The sequence below is a fragment of the Eretmochelys imbricata genome, chromosome 4, assembly GCF_965152235.1.
Source record: "Eretmochelys imbricata isolate rEreImb1 chromosome 4, rEreImb1.hap1, whole genome shotgun sequence".
Taxonomy (NCBI): Eukaryota; Metazoa; Chordata; order Testudines; family Cheloniidae; genus Eretmochelys; species Eretmochelys imbricata.
The window spans coordinates 61,511,349-61,532,901 of record NC_135575.1 but is presented as its reverse complement, the minus strand read 5'-3'; the positions used below and the strand labels follow the sequence as shown (position 1 = coordinate 61,532,901).

Sequence of the window (21,553 nt, the reverse complement as noted above, 5' to 3'; positions counted from 1 at the left end):
TGTTTAATTAGCTGGTGGCAACAGCTGATTTCCTTTTTTTTTATTTCTTAGCTCTTCCCTGGAGGGAGGTGTGAAAGGGCTTGAGGGTACCCCACAGGAAGGAATTCTCAAGTGTGCCTTCCTGGGCTCTCAAAGGGGTTCTGCACTTGGGTGGTGGCAGCATCTACCAATCCAAGGTCAGAAAAAGGCTCTAACCTTGGGTGTTTAATACAAGCCTGGAGTGGCAAGTATTAATTTTTAGAATCCTTGCAGGCCCCCACCTTCTGCACTCGAAGTGCCAGAGTGGGGAATTAGCCTTAACATGTGGTTTTGTTTCTTTGCCATGTAGCACTAAAGTTAAATATTTGTAATATTGGGAGAAAATGATAAACTCTACATTGGGTTGTGTAGGGGGTAGAATTGGACTGCATACTGAGACACACATTTGCCTTGAACAGGCTTAATGAAGCTTTCTTGAGCTCCATGGTGTGAAGTTATTTGCCACAAAACTAGTTATGCAGAGGTACCAGTATGACTGGAGAAAGAGTATATATTATATTTAATATTTTACCCGTGTTGTCTTATTTTAGGTGTACGATACCACTGAGAGATAAAGAAGGAAAACAGGATTACCGGTAATGACGATCATTTTATTTCTAAAGTTAACTTTTATTCAAGAACTAAAAGCCTAGTCCACCTCTTGAATGCCCTCAACCTCCGTTGACTTCAGTGAGAGTCGAGGACACTGGATTCCTCTCAAAATCAGGTCCTTTTCACAGCAATTCAGATTTTGGGCTCCATCCTATCTATCCCTGCTGAAATCATTGGGGATGTTACTACATATTTGAGTTGGATTGTTGGTGGGCTCAGTTTTATATGCTACAGGGTGATTGTGTAGTGGCATAATAACCATTTGGTGTATTTTTAGGCATGTTTTGAGCTCAGTGAAGTCACTTCTTCTTTTTAAGCATTTACTGAGGAAAATTACAAATGTTCAGATTATGGGCTCTCATAGCATGATGGCTTATCTCTTCTCCCATGAAAGGCAATGGATGTGTTGCTATTGACTTCAGTGAGAGAGCAGAATTAGACCAAGGCAGAGCACTTTTAAAAATTCCGCCCTATATTTACAAGTTTACAGATGAGCATTTGTGGAAATACAGCAGTAAGTATTATTTGGACAGAATGGATTTTCAGTTTTTGGCAGCTAGTGTGCTTGGGCAGCTGGGGGCTAATACGATAGCCTGGTTAGCCTTTGTTTCTGAGTGCACGGGTGTTAGCTTAAAAAAAAAAAAGTCTGTTTCATGAATTAATTCTCTAATATGTTAGTGTCAGGCCAGATCCTTATTTAACATGGCTAATATGTATAACAACTATAAGAAAATATTCAGGCAAATGTGGGTAGGAAGAGAGTCCAAGCTATTTCAGCTAAAGATGGACAAAACTTATATCAAGTTTTAAATTTCATTGTTTGTGTATTTTGTGAACTTATTTGTGTGCACTAAACGCCGAATCGAAATCCAACACATTAAACATGATTTCTTTTTAAGTTCAATAGGCTCAAAGGGTGTGTCTCAAAGGTGAAAGCAATTTTTTTTATGTTTTGAGATTTATCAGTCCATCATTTGTTCATGTCAGTATAAAGTTGCTGTTTGACTCTCAGTGCTTTTCTGATGGCTTGAATTCTGATGGCTTTGAGATCCTTTGTTCTTTGATGTTGTCACTCAGTTTTATTTACTATGACATCCTGCTGAGCATGGTAATTTTGCTTTTAACACAGCATGTGGTTTTATCAGCACTCCTCAGGTTAATATGAGAGAGGTTGCAACCTGCACAGAGAACTCCTGGCAGCTGGCTGTCAATATGCTTCTCTCCTGTCCAACCCATACTGCCTTGCTGGTCAGAATCACAATTCATGCACACCAACAAGAGCAATGGACTGCATCGACATGTAATATTTTGGGTGTCAAATTTTTTAAATTACCCTTTTTCTATTGCTGGTTGTTTGTTTGGCAAACAGTGACAGATAATCAGAGTGAAAATGGTGGCTGTGGACTGATTTTTTTCCCTAATTGACAGTAATATACTGAGCTGTGAAGTTTCAGTATCTTGGTCAGTTAAATCCAGTAATATCATTTCCAGAGGAACATTAACTTTTGCACACAAATTTTACAGCCTGTTGTTGAGATGCTAAGGATTATCTTGACTAAAAAATAACCCCAAATTCGTCTCTCTTCATTCTCTCCAGGTTCATGCCAGAGCCAAACCTCCCTCCATTGATTCTGTACGATACTAAATCGTTGCCTGCTAATATGAACCATCAGCAAGTGGTGAATATTGATTGGATTCGGGAGAGGCTTCCTGATCTCCCCAGTGTGAAGAGAGTGAAGCTTGTTGAACAGTATGGGATTCTGCCTGAACATAGTTTCGCCTTATTGGTAGGTCTATTGATCAAGTGCTAAAATAAACCAAGAAACTTCAACGTTTCAGCGTTTAGAGAAAATGCACTGTAAAATGTCATATTAACCAGCTGTCAGCTGCCATGGATTTTTAAATTTGGAAATGTGTCTAACAGCTCTCTTAAATTGTACCTCCGTGCCAAATCCTTCAACCAGGCTCAGAAATAACATGTGCAGTTTGTTTCTGTGAGAAGTGATTCCTGAACAAATAGGGAGCTAACAAATTGCTAGTGAATGATGATCTCATCTCTCTCAAAGTGGACTCATTAACAATGCTGCAAGTGTACAACTTTTTGCTGACAAACTAAGTCTTGTCCATAAGTGCATGATCTTCACAGCAGGTATTGTTTTGTCTTTGTGTCTGGAACAGGGCCAAGTGCATTGTTCATGCTTAACAAAATAATAAATGACCATTGTTTTTGTAAAAAATGTACAATACCGAACATGGTGAAAACTTTGCCCCAAAAATGCAGTTGATAAGGAGGTGAGGGGGTTGTGTTTAAAATCTGGAAACCTCTGGAAGCCAACTAAAGACCATCCAGTCTCTTGAAAACAAATTACAGCATCCTTGTGCTCTTTCAATCCTTTTTGAATTGATCCAGCAGTGATGACTTTGTGTGTCAGTATTTAAATCAAATTTTACAGAAATCTCTTGAGAAGAAAGTGACTAGGAAGGTTCTTGCCTTACTGATGTTGCATCTTACTAGTGAGTCACAAGTTTTCCTCAGTCATAAGTCATGTAGAAGTCCTGTGACTGTGAAGGTAGCAGTTGAGAGATGTTGATTAATGATGTTAAAGTGCTTTGCAGCCAGTGTTTCTCTCCACACATGTATAAGTAACTTCACCTCAGGAAAAATTCTCATTTATGAAAACAAATATGCTTTGATCGAAGGCAGTAAATGGACCCTCCTCCATTTCACCTCAGTAATCCTTTTTTAGCTAATCCTTTCTCCTCTTTTCTATTACATAGTCTCATCAGTGATGATGCAAGAGTCTTCTCCTCTGCAGCTCCAGCCATATGTAACTGCTAGCTCTTTGTCAACTCTCCTTCACTTCGCAGATCTCACTTGAAAACATATTTTTCCTGCCTTTTGCCTCTTAATTTCTCTCCTTTTGCAATTTGTTCTTTATAACTTAATTCTGAAGAAGATTTTGGATTGCTGCTTGTGAGAAAGATGTACAAATACAGATGAATTGAAAGTAGTTTTTCTTCAATAAATGAAGGGCGGGGAGGTCTCGTCTGCATTCTGGGTCTTTCTCCTTTTAGTGTAGATTAGGATGGCAGCATGTTTATTCTCTGTACAAATTCACTTATTTGACTCACTGGGTGAATAGTTAACCTTAATTCACCTGAAAATTATGTTTCCATTGCTGTTTTAAGCCTAACTCAGAACTACCGTAGATGGCTGATAAGGCCAGATGCACAAATCTAAGAAACAGTCTTTCAAGTTACAGTACCCAAGAGTGTTCATTAAATAAATGGCAGTGGTAGAGGGATGCCTTCAAAATGCAGAATCTGTACTCTTCAGGTATGTTGGCAACAAGAAGAAAGCCAAGGAAAGTGTGGGACCCTTACTGAATGAGGGAGGCAACCTAGTGACAGAGGATGTGGAAAAAGCTAATGTACTCAATGCTTTTTTTGCCTCTGTTTTCACTAACAAGGTCAGCTCCCAGACTGCTACGCTGGGCATCACAAAATGGGGAAGAGATGGCCAGCCCTCTGTGGAGATAGAGGTGGTTAGGGACTATTTAGAAAAGCTGGACGTGCACAAGTCCATGGGGCCAGACGAGTTGCATCCGAGAGTGCTGAAGGAATTGGCGGCTGTGATTGCAGAGCCATTGGCCATTATCTTTGAAAACTCATGGTGAACCGGGGAAGTCCCAGATGACTGGAAAAAGGCTAATGTAGTGCCAATCTTTAAAAAAGGGAAGAAGGAGGATCCTGGGAACTACAGGCCAGTCAGCCTCACCTCAGTCCCTGGAAAAATCATGGAGCAGGTCCTCAAAGAATCAATCTTGAAGTACTTGCATGAGAGGAAAGTGATCAGGAACAGCCAGCATGGATTCACCAAGGGAAGGTCATGCCTGACTAATCTAATCGCCTTTTATCATGAGATTACTGGTTCTGTGGATGAAGGGAAAGCAGTGGATGTATTGTTTCTTGACTTTAGCAAAGCTTTTGACACGGTCTCCCACAGTATTCTTGTCAGCAAGTTAAGGAAGTATGGGCTGGATGAATGCACTATAGGGTGGGTAGAAAGCTGGCTAGATTGTCGGGCTCAACGGGTAGTGATCAATGGCTCCATGTCTAGTTGGCAGCCGGTGTCAAGTGGAGTGCCCCAGGGGTCGGTCCTGGGGCCGGTTTTGTTCAATATCTTCATAAATGATCTGGAGGATGGTGTGGATTGCACTCTCAGCAAATTTGCGGACGATACTAAACTGGGAGGAGTGGTAGATACGCTGGAGGGGAGGGATAGGATACAGAAGGACCTAGACAAATTGGAGGATTGGGCCAAAAGAAATCTGATGAGGTTCAATAAGGATAAGTGCAGGGTCCTGCACTTAGGACGGAAGAATCCAATGCACCGCTACAGACTAGGGACCGAATGGCTAGGCAGCAGTTCTGCGGAAAAGGACCTAGGGGTGACAGTGGACGAGAAGCTGGATATGAGTCAGCAGTGTGCCCTTGTTGCCAAGAAGGCCAATGGCATTTTGGGATGTATACGTAGGGGCATAGCGAGCAGATCGAGGGACGTGATCGTCCCCCTCTATTCGACATTGGTGAGGCCTCATCTGGAGTACTGTGTCCAGTTTTGGGCCCCACACTACAAGAAGGATGTGGATAAATTGGAGAGAGTCCAGCGAAGGGCAACAAAAATGATTAGGGGTCTAGAACACATGACTTATGAGGAGAGGCTGAGGGAGCTGGGATTGTTTAGCCTGCAGAAGAGAAGAATGAGGGGGGATTTGATAGCTGCTTTCAACTACCTGAAAGGGGGTTCCAAAGAGGATGGCTCTAGACTGTTCTCAATGGTAGCAGATGACAGAACGAGGAGTAATGGCCTCAAGTTGCAGTGGGGGAGGTTTAGATTGGATATTAGGAAAAACTTTTTCACTAAGAGGGTGGTGAAACACTGGAATGCGTTGCCTAGGGAGGTGGTGGAATCTCCTTCCTTGGAAGTTTTTAAGGTCAGGCTTGACAAAGCCCTGGCTGGGATGATTTAACTGGGAATTGGTCCTGCTTCGAGCAGGGGGTTGGACTAGATGACCTTCAGGGGTCCCTTCCAACCCTGATATTCTATGATTCTATGATACTCTACCCCAATTTGTTAGTGTGAACATTATGCACAAAAATTCTGTTAAAATGTCAGACTTCAAAATGAACATTAATTTCTTAGCTCACCATTGTATGAAGGTATTGCAGTAACTACTTGTGTGTGCTCCAGTGTGGAAGATTGTAGCTCCTGCAGGACCTAAGTACAACAGGATGAACTGAAATGGAAGGACATCCTTCACTTTGAATCTCCTTATTTCTGTGGTTTCTTAAACATGTATTGCCAAATTTTCAGCAGATTTTTATAATTGCAATAATTAACTGGGAGTATTTGTAGGAGCACATTTTACGCAGACAAAATCCCACATTTACACATGCATGTAGGCAGTTGGTCATGCCATCTGAGCAGCTAAGTGTTCAGTTACTCAACTTGTGCATGCAAGTTCAATCTCTCCAAACCAATAGGCCTGCAAATATTGCACCTGGAATTAATTGCGCCTGCTGAGGCTTTGGCCACGGGTGGTGGTTAACATTTTGGCTTTCTTCCTGGTGGGTTTTTGTTTGTTTGGGTTTTGTTTGTTTTGCTTATTTATTGACGTGGGACTTTGGAGTTAATGTGCTGCCATAAAATAATAAAAAAAGCATATTGACATCCAGAGGTCAGAGTCACTGAGGTATAGAAGTTATAGACGGAAAAGACCTATATGATCATTCATTCTCTTCCTCTATCAGCTCCCTCTAGTATCTATGCACACCTCTAATATAGGTTACCGACATGTCTAAAGTACCCTACCATTCTAAAATACGGGTGTGTTAAGTAAGTGCTGAGTACTGCTGTCAGTATATGACCAGTTAAACGGCTTCTATGAGGTAGGTAAAGATCCAAAATATCCTTTGGTATGTTATCCAGTAACTGGCAGTAAGGAGATATTTGCTTTAAAGTGTAAATGTTTGTTACGGATACCTTCTCTGCCAGTATTCTCCATTATTTGAATTACACCTTGTTTTTTAGCCTGATACTTATGCAGCATTTTATATTCGTTGTATATGCTACAGTAACGTTAAAAATGTGTTTAATCTTCTCTTGTATCTGGGAATTTTTAATCTCAATATATGCTAATCTTTTTAAGCTGATAGAAATGCAGAAGTACTTACTAAATGCAGTTAAGAAAACTGGAAGTTGTGGTGAAAACTAACTGTCTTATATTGAATAGCGAGGGATGAGAGCTAGGATTTTGGAGAAAATTGTTCTCAGTGTCGGTATCCAGTGTATAAGAGCTCAATAGCAAAACTGCCTGCCTGAGATGTTCCATAGGCTGACAAACATCTTCTCAGATAAATATTCCTAATAGAGTCACAGGATGATTTTGGTATTCCATGTTAGTGAATTTGGCTCGAGGAAAGTTGATCAGAATGCACAACTGGTCCAAACTAACTTCCAACAGTAGGGTAGTAAGGATGGTTGGAAATCAAAGGCTGATCAAGTATTTTCTATCATATAACAAATTGCAGGAACAATAAGGAAAATATTCCATTCGTGTCACACTGATTCAATTTGGTTCAAGTTTTATTTTAATAAAGCACACGCTTTGTTTCACTCATCATAGACTGGTACTGGTAAAGACAATACTAGGCAGATTTTCAAAAAAAAAAGCACAACGGAGTGGTTGCAAATATGTGCATTTCCATTTGAAAATCTAGTAAGTGTGGGTCCGTCAATTTGGTTGAATGTATCCTGTATGAGCATTTTTTGGGCATACCTGCTCCACCCATGTTAAAAATGTGGTTGTAAAGGCCCACCGTATTTGCTAAGAAGGGGCATTAATACCTCCTCACTTTTTCTTGACTGAACTTCCAAGGTAATATTGTCTGTTTAGTAATCTTGTCATTTTAAGACTTAATATTCTATGCCTGTATTTGGAATAATGAGTCCTGAGGGCAATTAGAAAAATTACAGTATTTAGTAAGGGATCAATTAAATTAATAATTTTACTTGTATACAAAGTCCAGTAGCACAACTGAATTTGGGTTCTTCCCTTGATAAGTAAGAATGCCCACAATATCCACAGTCTTTTGGAGGTCTTTTGAGTTACGTGCTACAGTTACTGAGCGATCATTCTCCAAGTGACAAACATCACAGCATCCATCAGATCCTGCCGTATCTCGTTTACTAAAAACAATCTCAGATTTCTTGTACACTTTAAAATTGAATCTGTGTCCCCCAATGCAATAAATTTCCAACACTGAGGGCCTTCATCAGAGTTGACTTGAAAAAACTAGAACAATAAAAATTCTGCTTCTTCTGGTCTGACCCATCCAAATCACCCAAGGATAGAAACAAGTCCATCTTATTCCAGCAATCTGAAATGTGTCTGCAAGTTGGAGCATTAAATATTTCTAGGTGGCTTCAGAAAACCATTCCTTGGTAAACATAGCATGTTCTTTGACAGCTCATTTCACCAGAGGGTAGGAAGACTAGAACGGAACAAGAGAACTCTCAACACCTGCCTTGGGTGAAGCAGCTTCTCCCTGTACACTAATTTCAGGGAAGGATTAATGAAAGATAGAAACTACATTAAATATACAATCTTATCAACCTGGCAGATGGGCTGACAGCTATACTTATGTATTCTTTTGATAGAGCATCTCCTAGTGTAGATTACACTGTTGCCTTACTGGAATTACTAGAGGTTGCCAAGATCTTGCAATGAGTGCACAGATCAGGTTTATCTGGGAATGAGAGAGGACCAGGACTCTCTGAATACACATATGTAGGGTGACCAGACAGCAAGTGTGAAAAATCGAGACAGAGAGTGAGGAGTAATAGGAGCCTATATAAGAAAAAGACCCAAAAATGGGGACTGTCCCTATAAAATCGGGACATCTGGTCACCCTACACATATTTGATGTACCTAAAATATTATTTTTTGTACCTTTCTGTCATTGACCCATTTAATTCTTTTTCTTAACAGAATGAAGACGGATTAATGGAATTCTTTCAAAATGTAGTGAGACAGACCCAGATGAATCCAAAGAAAGTGATTGGCTGGATTCTAAATGATATGCTTTGTTATTTAAAACAACACAACCTTACAGTCAAAGAAAGGTGAATCTTTCTGATTATATTGAGTTGATCAAACAGAAACATCCGTTTTCCCATGGCCAGACAAACAATTGTGAATAGTATCCTCTAACACCAACACTGTATCCTAGTTTAGTGCAATGTAACTCCATGGTGGGTGAACAACAGAGTTCCCAATAGCCACCACTTCTTTTGGAAGCCTAGGCCTGTATGGTTCTTGGTGAACCAAGTCTATTCCATACCCTCCAGAGACGGGAAATCTTTTAATCGCTACTGCTTGTAATCCATGGGTTTCCATTGTTATCTTATTAAAATGGCTAAACCTACTCAGCTGACCAAAAATACAATTACATTATTAAAAGTTGTGTTGACATAGTGTACCACTAGGAGACAAGGTAACTAGTTTGCTTTCAGTAATAACATTTAATCTTTGTTTAAATGACTGTATGTCACTTATACAAATGACCAGGCACCATGTAGAGATGTAAAGATTACGCTGTGTGTGGTGGTTTTTTTGTTTGGGTTTTTTGAGAGCTCTCACCCCACCTTAATTTTTTTTAATTTAGTCCAGTCAGTTCTCTCCTCCTGGCTGACCTTCTAAACCTTCTAGAGAGAGGCGCAATTTCTTCTTCAGCAGCCAAACAAGTGAGTTTGTTTTGGACCTACTGTGCCTTTGAAACTGCCACTACTAACTTCATTTTCCTAGTAAATCTCCATCTGGAATCCATATGACTTCCATGGTGTCAGTATATTCATTTTATATTTAAAGCATGAAATATGTCAAACTTCTACTGGAGGTGGGATGTATATAAAATTCAGGGTTAAATAGTAGAGTGAGGCCTGAAACAAATCCCTAACAAAGCCAAACATGCCTGAATTTTGGGAAATTTGGATTTGACGCCACTGACCAGTAATCCCTATAATCAAATCCCAAATTCTGAATACTGCTGCGCTTTGGGAAGGTTAGAATTGACATCCATGTTTTAGTGGCTTGGTCCAGTCTCTTGTGGTGATGCTCGGGGAACTTGCTGCTTCATAGTTCTTAATAATTTGAATAGGAGCTGCAGCTATAAGAAGTCACACATCCCACTGAATGGCAAAGGGCAAAACACAGCTGGGTTTATTGATAAAGATAAATTTGTGTCAAGTGCCTCGTGAGACTGAAGGAGGATGACTTGCCCTTTTGATAAGCCAATGACACTCTTTGCTGCATCTTAGCTAGGCATTCAAGATAGAGCCAACTATTTCCCCCCTCTTTTTTTTCAAATACTGGCTTATTTAGGCCAATCTCCCAAAACGAAGATGGGATCTAAGAAACTGTGCTAACAATCCATTTGACATCAGGGAATATGTTAATGACCACTATTATAAATAATCCTAATAATTAATTTGTATTGAGGTAGTGCCTCTGGATGCCAATCATGGATGTGAGCCCACTGTGCTAGGCACCGAGCAAACATATAACAAAGAGACAGTCCTGGCCCCAAGATGCTTACAACTTAAGTACAAGACAAAAAACATGGGGAGCACAAGGTAACAATGTGACAATGCCACTTAAAATGGTAGGCAGTGGTCACAGCACACCCAGCTGCCTAACCATTATCAAGTCTTTTTTAGGTTTCATGGGGGAAGTGAGGTGAAAGGAGGGATTTTAGGACACTAGTGAAGTGACTCTGCAGTTGTTTACAGCAAGTCTTTCTCATGCATATTCAGAAGTGTGGGAGAAAGGATTAAGGTGCCTATTTGAAAAATTTAACAAATGGCTACTGAATGCTGACACTCTTGGCAGAGCAGAGGAAGGTGTTTGTGTCACATTTGACAACAGTGAGCATTTTTGTGAGGTTACTGGAAATCTGCAAAAAAAAATTGCCTCGGCTTCTTCTGATCTTTCTGGAAAAGCTACTGGATATTATTTTAGACATACACTCCAAAATTCTAACATGTTGAGTACATTTTTTAATCATTTTATAAAATTTATTTTTTCACCATTTTATGTTTGTTAAAAAAAATTAAGATCTTTCATTCCCCTTCAAGATCTTCATTTGAGGTTTTCTATGTAATTTCCTGTAAATTTTCTTTCAACTCCAGTGAAATCCTGTAGTGAAGAAAAAATATATTTGTATATATATTGTGACAAAGTTCCTCCTCTGCCTTGGAGGGTCCTGTGCTTATTGGCGGATTTGCTCTCCTCAGAGGTTCACGGCAGCCCTCAGTTTGGCCACTTCCGTGGCTCAAATCTGCCATTCATTTAGTTAGCTTCATCACTGGCCAGCATGGGGAAAAGGAAGAAGAACAATTCCCTCAGTCTCTGCTGATCCACCTAGTGGATCGGGGAACAGGCCAGAGACCTTCCCCTCTGGTGGAACCCACAGTCCAAGTCAACTCCTCCGGTATCAAGTAGGGAGTTGGGGGAATGGGGGGAACCCGGGCCCACCCTCTACTCCGGGTTCCAGCCCAGGGCCCTGTGGACTGCAGCTGTCTACAGTGGCTCCTGTAACAGCTGTGTGACAGCTACAACTCCCTGGGCTACTTCCCCATGGCCTCCTCCCAACACCTTCTTTATTCTTACCACAGGACCTTCCTCCTCTGGTAATGCTTGTACTTCTCAGTCTTCCAGTAGTATGCCTTCTCACTTTCAGCATCTTGCGCCTCTTGCTCCCAGCTCCTTGCACGTACACCACAAACTGAAGTGAGCTCCTTTTTAAACCCAAGTGCCCTGATTAGCCTGCCTGTCTTAATTGATTCTGCAGCTTCTTGATTGGTTGCAGGTCTTCTAATCAGCCTGTCTGCCTTAATTGTTTCCAGAAAGTTCCTGATTGTTCTGGAACCTTCCCTGTTACCTTACCCAGGGAAAAGGGACCTACTTAACCTGGGGCTAATATATCTGCCTTCTATTACTCTCCTGTAGCCATCTGGCCTGACCCTGTCACAATATATTTGATCATACTTTAAAAAATAAACAGTAAAACTGTGTGGGGCACTGTGACTTTTGTTTGAATGCAGAGCACCTATCACGTTTTAGGTCCTATGATAATATAATAACTATTTGTCTCTTTAAACCTTGCAAGTTTATATCTGTAGAATATTAAACAAACGCCACTGGATAAATACACTAGCTAATGTTTTTTATTCTAAAATAGTCAACAGTGAAATTAAGACACTTAACTCACATAATGAGGTTCCAGGGTTAATGTTCTCAGATCAACAAGGGCAGGTGTTTGCATATTCCTTCCACCTATTGTTTCACTGTAGCTACAGATTTGGAATGAAATTAATGTATATTCACTTCTGCATGTTTGTCTTTGCATCAAAAAATTGTTATAAAGAGGACAAGCGTTCTAAGTCTGGGTGCTTAAAGTTAAATTAAACTGGCCTCGTTTTTGGTGGAGCTGAGACGTCTTAGTTCGTAATTAAGCCAGTCAAAATTGTGGTTGCTCATGGTGGCTGGAAATGGTCTTAAAATAATAAAAGCTTGTAATAGGCAGAAAACATTGAGAATACTTAGTGCATGTGGGTATACAAAAATTCTGTGTACGTGGTTTTTGAGAGCACCCATCAGCCTGGTGCCTGAAACTTTGAATAGGACCTTCAGAGTTTATTTTTAGTTGTTTCCTTGTTGTGGTGTTTAAGTCAGAAAGTTAACGTTGTTTTAATGGAGCTTTTTGCATTTTAATTTATTTATACAAAGGCGGTTTTGACAGGTTATAAAATGAGGAATTTCAGAGAGATTGCATCTCCTGCTTAATTACTAGCTCCTTGTATGCATTGTGCTCTATGATCTGAATTCGGACCCAGAGTAATAACTATACTGTTTGCCTATCACTGAGTGATGCTATCAAACCTTGCCACATTTAGAAAAGTATTTTGGTTGCCTAGATGTCAGAAGAATAACAAATGTTTATAACAGTTTTCTGCAGTAGGCAGAGATATTGGATCTCTCTCTCTCACACACACTCCACACTCTGCAGCATTTGAGGTGGGTGGGAGGAATTAACTGCAGTAGTGAAGACAGATCCAACAAGAAAAGATGGAAGGGTTTGATGGGATGAGCAAATAGTCATGCATATGCATATGCTTGTACTGCAGGAAGTGCCAACAGTTTAAATTTTTAAAAGGTCTGTGCTCATTCTCTGTTGTACAAGGCAATAGAACTCGCATGTCAAAGAAGAGACACTGCTGTACAGTGCTGTGTTATGTAATTATAGCACACAAACCAAACTGATCTTAAAAATAGTATGTACGCTAATCAGGGCTACCATTGCAGGCACATGGATCGTACAAAATTGATTGCACAATGGTTTAGCTTATCTGCACAACAATACTTTGTGACAGAACCATTTGGCACTTCTACATACAGCAGATACCAGGGAGGTGAGCACAGTGTATGAACCTAAGTTGAACAGGACCCTTTTACAGTCATGGTTGTACCAGCGCAGCCTGGGGAATCTGGAGCACCTGATCCAAAGGGCACAGCACTTGTTAGTAGCATAGGCTTTTGGATAATTTGCAAACGCAAAGACATTGCATTTTAGGAGGAGGAATGGGCCAGAATGGTGTAGCTGCAGTATTTGTACCCATATATGGAACAAGCGGTTGCAGACTTGTTTCAACTGAAAACCTTTTCCTAGGTGTCACAACCAGCTTGCACAGTCAACAGTTCTAAAATGCTTAGAATGATACTTGTGTGGATGCAAGACATGCAAGCTGTTACTAAATCATTCTGACCAATGGTTTGGTGCTAGGCATATGAAGCTAGAGCTGGCAGGATCTGGCAGTAGTCTGAACCAAACCTCGGCTAGAGTCTATAGTTGCCACTATTGGGATTTCAGGAACGAAGGTAAGACTGAGAATTGCATTTTGGCATTGGAGACTTTATCATTAAGTCTTGTTCTTTTTCAGCCAGTTTATAGCCTGGTTTGACCAGTGAGTGTGGATGAATTAAAATTATTTTACACTGTTTTTAGACTAGACTCTTATCTAGGCTAGAACAACATGTAGAAAAAGAAAAAAATGGAGTGGGATGAGGCCAGATTTTTGGCCTGTCAAATTTGTCTAGCTTTTTCTATAAACTCTTAATATCAATCTAATAGGAAACCATGTTCGAATAGTATTGGTCTCTCAGCTGTGTATGTTTATAACAATGTAGATTCGGGTGGATGAGGGGGAAGGGGCTCTTAAACCCTTGCAACTGATTCTGTCTGGCCGAGAAAAGACTACAAGAGCCCAAGAAAAAGTAAATGGAGTAGAACTGCACTTCTGCATTGAAGTGTTTTGATTATGCCTTCATGAATAAAATGCTTTCTGTTTAACCTCTGAATACTACTATAATATATTACACCAAGGTTCCCCTTATAATGGACTAACCAATATAATTAGCTTCTCCGTCCTTGACTTTCAGAAATAGCCCAAGGAGGATTTGTGTCCACGTACTCCATAGAGGGAGCCAATATTGTACTCAAGCAATAGGATACTTTTTAAAGCTACAAAACCCAAACCGACATAGTTTGCTGTGTATATTTACAAGAGTAAATCCAGTCTCTCCCTGGTCCCCCTAAGATAGTGCATAATGGGCAAAATCTCTCTGCGCCAAGATATGCTTAACATAGGAGATGAGATGGCTGTCAGGGGAACCAGTTATTACTCCCTGATTCTCAAACTTCCCTAGCCCTGACCTAAGGTAGACCACTCAACGGGCTTTTCTTGGTAATTCTGCTTGGAGTAGAGGGTTTTGTTAGTAGTTTTGTGTGTGTGTGTGTGTTTGTATTGTGTGTATTGCTTCAGTGCCCTCCTCCTTCCCTGAGAAAGGACCACGGTTTAAGAATTGCAGGTATGGTACATGCTAAACCTAAAATCAGTTTCTGCCCTTTTCTTAGAAAGATGTGGGTTCTTCACTGGTTAGTTTCTATTTTGAGCAAGATCTCTGGGGAGTTTTTCTCTGAGCTAGCTTGTGCAAATTGCAAGTTGCACTTCAATGAGGTGTGACATGGAGTCACAATGCCTCAGGGGAGCTCAGGGAGAATTACCTTCCAGAAAGCTTCCCATCTGCTCCTTTGGGGAAGACTGAGCACTTGCTGATAGCGGGGAGGAAGCAACTGTGGGTGTCCCTTAAGTGAGCTCTCAGAATAGTTGGTGAAGTGGACAAGCCCAGTGTCTGGCCATGGGTCAGCTGAATTTTTTTCCTAGGATATTCCAGGTGACTCTGTAGTGGTGCTAGGGAATGAACTGGAAGGAGAGGCATCTTGAGTTTTAGATAGGAACAGATTAAACTGTGTTTTACAGATTTAACACTTACGGTGGTTGTAACTCTGATTGGATATCCGTAATTTTAATCATTTGATCTGTCTTTTCTGCTCTTCTCCCTTTCACAAGGAAAGCACAAGACCTGCAGTGTGGCTTCACAGAACAACTTTGCTGCTGTTCTCTCAAGGCCTGTGGCAAAACAAAAACGATACGATTCTGTTGGGGGGAGAAGGAGGGGTTGGGGCATAGGAGGCAAATTTGAGTCGCACCTGGCTTGGAGTATGTAGCATCAATGCAGGGTTCTTAAAGTACCTGCCACAACTGTCACATCATTTCATGCTGAATGGCTTTCATATTGGAGAAAAATCAATGAGAGGATTAAAATGTCATTCTATTTATTTTGTTTTTCATAAACCACCTTGCTGCACTGCTCATTATTGAAAATGGCTTTAAATTAGGGCTCCTCGCCCCAGCCTCCTCTTGATCCCGCAGCAAATTTATAGTGCTGCATTTTTGACTTGGAATTCATTTCCATCCTGGCACACCGGGATGGCCCGAACATACAATTATGTCTTCAGGGCAGGAGCAAGCAGAAGCAGCTGTTTTAATAAGGGCTTTCTCTCTCACATCCCCCATCACTGAAATAAGAACAGAAAATGACTGCCCAAGGAAATTGCTTTTTTATAAATGCTCTCTTCTGCAAGTTTATTCCATGGTGATAGCCCTGGTACAAAGTAGGGAAACACATTCACATGAGCTAGTAATTATTCCAGAAGCTTAGGTTCACCCAGCTGTTCCTGGAGGTGAGATATGGATGGGATGGGGCTGCCACATGGATTCTGATTTGCAATATTCATCTTCTATATTCTATTAAGCATCCTCACTCGCTCCCTCCTGTGGTGATCATGGTCTGTAAATGAAATTAGTTACCTGGAATCTGAATAGGCACAATAGTTGTCTAATTGTCAATTCTCTGAGGTGGCATTCTCTGCTGACCATGCATGTTGTAATTTCTTTTAGCAACACTTGTATGAACAACAAGGGATTATTGCACCATCTTCTTGTATGGCAATCCTACAGTAGGGGCACAAAGAGCATCACTGTTGCAAAGCTATGTGACATGCATATTGTGCTTCAGAATAAAGGGAGGGGATGTGGTGATGCTCTGGATTATTGCATTTGACTTTAAACTGTGTTCAGATCATAAATTAAACGGAGTTGCTTGATCTCATCCTGGTGCTCTTGGGGTGGGCACTAGCAAGTGAAGATTGAGATGTGTCCACAGAGCTGCCTGGGAAAGTTTGTCTATCACATAAATGTTAATCCTTTGCTTTTTTCCTGCTAAATTCACTCATACATTACTGGAGTGGGAAGTGTGTATGCAACAGACACTGACTCCCCTCCTCTACCTTTTTTGATGCTGCAGGTGTTTGAGGAATTGTGGAAGGGGGAGGGGAAGACCCCTCTTCAGATTGTTAAAGAAAAGAAACTTGAACTAATCCAGGATCAGCAAGAGTTTGAACAGATCTGTCAGGCAGTGATGGAAGGACATCAGGAAGAGGTGATTCGAACTGGGTGGGAACTGATTACAGAGGCTTGGACATGGTGGTGGTCTGTGATGCTAACGGGTTTAAATTGCCATCTTTTCTCTGGCTCTGCATTTGTTTGTACATCTTCAAAGAGAAATGAAGGATTTATTAGTCTGGCTTGTCCAAGAAGCCAAGGCGTTCTGACTATGCATAAAAGTGATAGTGCAAGAAAACAAGCACAAAAAAAGTCCTATCCCTTTCAACTGAATGTGTGCAGAGAGCACTTTTGTTACCCTGGCCTGGCAGTTTTGATCAGTATAATTCCCTGATTTTTTTTCTTGTCATCTTAGGAGATATCAAAGGTCAAAGAGATGAAATTAATATAACAGTGTGAAAACTCAGGGTATCTATCAAGAAGTCATTATTTATTCTATATGAATAATATTAGCTTCAAAGGAGATAGCATCAATGTTGGTAAGCCAAAAAGTTGGCGTTTATTGGGTCTCTTTGCAAAGACCATGTCTGTTCTCCCAAGGAATGTATACTGACTGGCTAACCCTCGTGAGCAACCTTACACTAACACACAGTGTGTATTGCATTTCAAGATTCTAGAGATTTTCAGTTAGAAAAAGTAAACTTGTAATTTATGAAAGGGGGGCAAAATGGAAGGGTAACCTTGACCACGTCCAACATTAGCTTTATAAAAAAGGTGCTTTTGTATTCTCGTGAGTGCAAAATGTAAAAGCAGGAATGAATGGCTTATTTTAAGTATAAACATTGTCTAGCTACATTTGCAGTTGGAAAAAAAAGCTAACATCTTTTGAGAACAATACCACCCACGCCAAAGTCTCACTGGGGGACACTAACAGCTTTCGATAAAGAAAATGAACTTGCAGTAGATCTGCATGACCTCCCTTATATTGACTCATTTGCAGTGGCTGATAAAAGTGCTTCTGTATTTTCATACTAGTACTGAATCACAAGAGCAGAGAGCTAGAACTGTTCAACAGCACAAAAGCTGAGGGTCCATAACCAGATTCCTGTTTCAATAATAAAAATGATTTTGTACGAATTTAATTCCTCCCTCAGCTTCCAGTGTTTTAGCAAAGCCAGCTGTGATAAAGCAGCCTTATTTTCCAGCTGCTTTCAGGTGATCCTTTTAGTAAAGAAGCTTTTAAAGCTTGTAGGTCTCTGCTTTAAATTACCATGAGATCTTATCTTACAGAACAGGCAGTTGGGCTATTGCAAGAGAAAATGCCTTGCTTTTTAATAGTAGTTTATTTTTTAAAAAGGGAAACTAACACTCAAATACTGAGCAATTTAAGTAATTGCTACTTTTATCTGCTTGCAATGTGCCCTATCTATGCTGGGACATTATAGACAAGATTTAAGATGGGCTAAAGTTCAGGTGGATGTATTTGCAATTGTGCATGCAATTGGTGCAGCTGGTAGTTCATGTATTAGTAAAGTTTAAGGCCAGTGGGGACTGCTATCTAGTTTGACAACATGCATAGTTTAGGCTATAGAATTTCACCCAATACTTCCCACAATGCAGATAATTATTTTTCCGTGCTACATAAGTAAACATGGTAGAGCTCAATAACTCATGGTTGAACTAGAACGTATCAAAATCCTATTTTGATTTCAGACAAAGTGATGGTGAATTTCATACTTCCCTTGTTAAACGGTTAGGGTTTTTTAGCCATCATTTCCAGCTTAAACTTTTCTCTTTTCAACTTGGGTATTTGCATGCACAAATGGGTCAATGGCTACCTGACTGGCCATGTAAGTGGCCAGTGCACAGTAATTGTGCAGGCCAAAGTGCAGGTATTTTGGGGTCAGTCAATGGGTCTAAAAATAGAATCTGTCTGTCTCACTGGTAGTATTTTTATGATGAGTACACGTAGTTAAAAAACATTTAATGCTTTGTTGCAAGAGACTCCTCCAGGTTATTATATCTGATATAAAAGTTTTTAAAGGGTTAATTCTAAAGTTTCTGCTCTTGTGAAAAATGCCAGGTCAGGGTTAATGAAATACAAGTGTCTCCACTTTAAAAGGACACTGTCCATAGTAGAATTTTAGAATAATTCTGAACTCTAGTAAATTTATTACTAATCAGTTGAAATTGAACATTTTAAAATCTGTTTATTAGTTGCTATCTTACTTTTTGCATGTCACCCCATTAGGAAAAGTAAAATAGGTAAGTCTTTCTTTCACGCTTTCAGACAGCACTGCACGGGATGTCTTGGGACAAAAAATTATCATGAAACCAGTAATTCTATTAGGATTAAGGCGCTGATTCTGCAGTGACATGTGCTCATCCAGTGGGGCTCCAGCCACACCCATCTTTTGCAGAATCGAGGCCAAAAACTTACTTTAAGGCCTACATTAAGCTGGTGCTAAGGTTAGAAAATGTGCATCTGTTTAGAGGGAAAACACAACATCTTCCCTTATTCATGATAAATACTTTTGTACTCTTATTTTCAAGGTTATGGAGATAAAGAAGGGAAACCGAAAAGTTCTGAATAAACTGATTGGACTGGTTCAAAGAACAACAAGAGGACGAGCAGACCCTGTGCTGGTGAAACAAATATTAGAGAAGAGGCTGTCACAGTAACTTTCAGAGCAACTTGCACAGGTCCCTACAGAGGGAATGACTGGACAATTCCCTGGACTCTGTACAGTTCATTTCCAGCCTGAGCTAGAAAAAGATACTGTGTAGTCTTAGCATGGAACAGAATTGTTATTCCCTTTTGGTGGTTATTCAGGTAGTTTCTTGTTATACAATCTTTCTTGAATGCTTCACCCTCTGTCAGGACAAAAGAAAAGGCATTCCGTGCAAAAGAATAGCAGACATTAGTATTGAGAGCTGGTCAGTTTTCCTGGAGCTGGTTTTGCACACATGAGAAAGGTAAGTGATTCACTACGTTACTGTTTGGCTGAATACTCTAGAACTGGCATCAGATGTATGTTGTGATTAAATATTGCCAGGTAGCAATGCTTTTCTGAAGGAATAGAAAGTCACGCATCTTAGAGTGTGAAATGTAATGATGTGCATAGGTCACGCCACCTACTCGCTCTGCCAAACACTCAGTGGCAGCTTGGCCACTCCCGCCACCTGTCAGGAGGGGGAAGCAGTTCCTCAGTGCTGTCACTCCTCCCTTGCCTCTGCCAGAGGGAGGGAAAGGAGAAGAGACTGCCCAGCTGCCTTTCCTTCCTTCAGGGGATGATCGATCCTAAACCCAATCCTACCCCCCACCCCACCCCACCCAACCCCAGTGGCTAAACAGGCCCCTAAAAGCCAACTAAGGCAGCTGAAGCTCAGGCAGTCCTGTGCATTATGGAAAAATCCTGCTACTTCAAGAGCCTGTGCTATATGCACATCTATAATCTTACATCTATAATAAATACTTGATCGGGCTATGAACTGTGGTTGCTGGAGTTCAGAAGCCTCTTTTGATCCCTTCTAAAAACCACAATTATCCTCAAGCTCAAAGATACTTCTGAAGGGTAAAATGTTTTGCCATTGGAATGCATGCACAGACCATACTAAGCTCTTAGGCCCAGGTTTGTAAAGCTATTTACATGCTGCCATGCTCAGCTTTGCAATGCCTAACTTATTTAGGCACTTAGTAGCCTAAATCCCGTTGACTGTTAGTGGGATTTTGACTCAGATGCCTAAATCCTTTTTGAAAATGAAATTTGGGCTCCTACACACTTTTACAAATCTGGCCTTAATTCAGAGAGGACGTAGCCCAGGCCTCTCTTGTGGAATCTAGCTATCCTCTTCAAGTTATGGAATTGCTAGTTCAGCCCTCCTCACTGGTACTTCATTCTTTGATTAGCAGTGCTACTCTCTTTCTTGACAGGGAAACATCTGAACAAACAAGCTCACAGTTTAAGCAGAAAAGAGGCAAAATGCAGGGGTTTTCAAATATATTTATTGAATAAAATGTGTGCCCATTGTTCACATAAAAATAAGTTAGTTAAAAGGTTGTGCAGCTGACAAAAAGCATTAACGTTAGGTTGCCTTGTTTTGTCTGAAAAGGATAAGATTTACTCTGAATTTTGCAATGACAGAGACCTTGACCTTTTAAAAAATTGTGCATTTAAACTGACATTCAAACAAAGGCTTTACTATCATTTTGTCACATCTGAGCAAAAGCACCATTTTATCTTTTATTTACTGGCACCTGTTTTGTTCCACGACGATTTTGTTCAGAGTGCGAAGTTTAAACCAATTTTACAAAACCTATTCAGATAATAAATGGTTATGACACAAACCACAATATACACTGAACTTTGAATTTGTTAGATTAATGCTCTGTCCTTAACTCCTGCCATTGTGGGAGGAAACAAAAGGCACAAGACTGAATTATGGACGGAGCATCTGCATAAAGTTTGAATTTTATTGGTCCATGTGTTTTAAGCCTATTCTTTACCTTTCCAACAAACAAACAAACCCAACCTTTTCCAGAAGGTTTTGTCCTCTTGTATTATTAATGCTTTTTGTTGGGCAGCTTTGGAGTGGGATGTGTGTTACACTTACCCCCTTACCTGAGAGAGTGTAGTAACTTATACTTAAAATAGAAGGATCTTAGATACCATAACATGACTACTGTTGGTAAATATCTTTAATGGTTACCTGTTTTCAAAGCCATTTTGTTCTAGGCAATTTAGTAATAGGGTAGAAAATAGCCTGTAATAATTCATGGACACGTTCTATGAATATACAGCATTAGATCTTTATGTTTAAAATAGCAATTACTATAAATCTCAACCTACTTTCAACGCTGCCTGCCACACATACAATGGAGAACAAGGAAACTAGAAGTGGATAATTATAACAAACTCTTCCCTTGTATTAGAAAAAGACAAAGGAAACCGGTTAAAAATCTTCAACCATGTTATGGACTCAGCACTTGCTGAATTTTTAAACCAACATTTTGCATAGGAACAAAAACTATTAAGGATGTTTCTTGACGGACAA

General features: G+C 40.3%; 1 protein-coding gene across 1 annotated transcript in view; it reads left to right on the top strand.

Annotated features, from left to right (window-relative positions):
* Positions 1 to 21,207, top strand: part of GATB (glutamyl-tRNA amidotransferase subunit B) — a 67,510-nt gene extending 46,303 nt beyond the window's left edge. Inside the window, exons 8-13 of the mRNA XM_077815367.1 lie at positions 570 to 614; positions 2,228 to 2,417; positions 8,685 to 8,818; positions 9,361 to 9,439; positions 16,461 to 16,595; positions 19,052 to 21,207. Coding sequence (XP_077671493.1) covers positions 570 to 614; positions 2,228 to 2,417; positions 8,685 to 8,818; positions 9,361 to 9,439; positions 16,461 to 16,595; positions 19,052 to 19,180 — 712 coding nt within the window. The 3' untranslated portion in view covers positions 19,181 to 21,207. The remainder of the gene's footprint in view (positions 1 to 569; positions 615 to 2,227; positions 2,418 to 8,684; positions 8,819 to 9,360; positions 9,440 to 16,460; positions 16,596 to 19,051) is intronic.
* Positions 21,208 to 21,553: the final 346 nt, after the last annotated feature.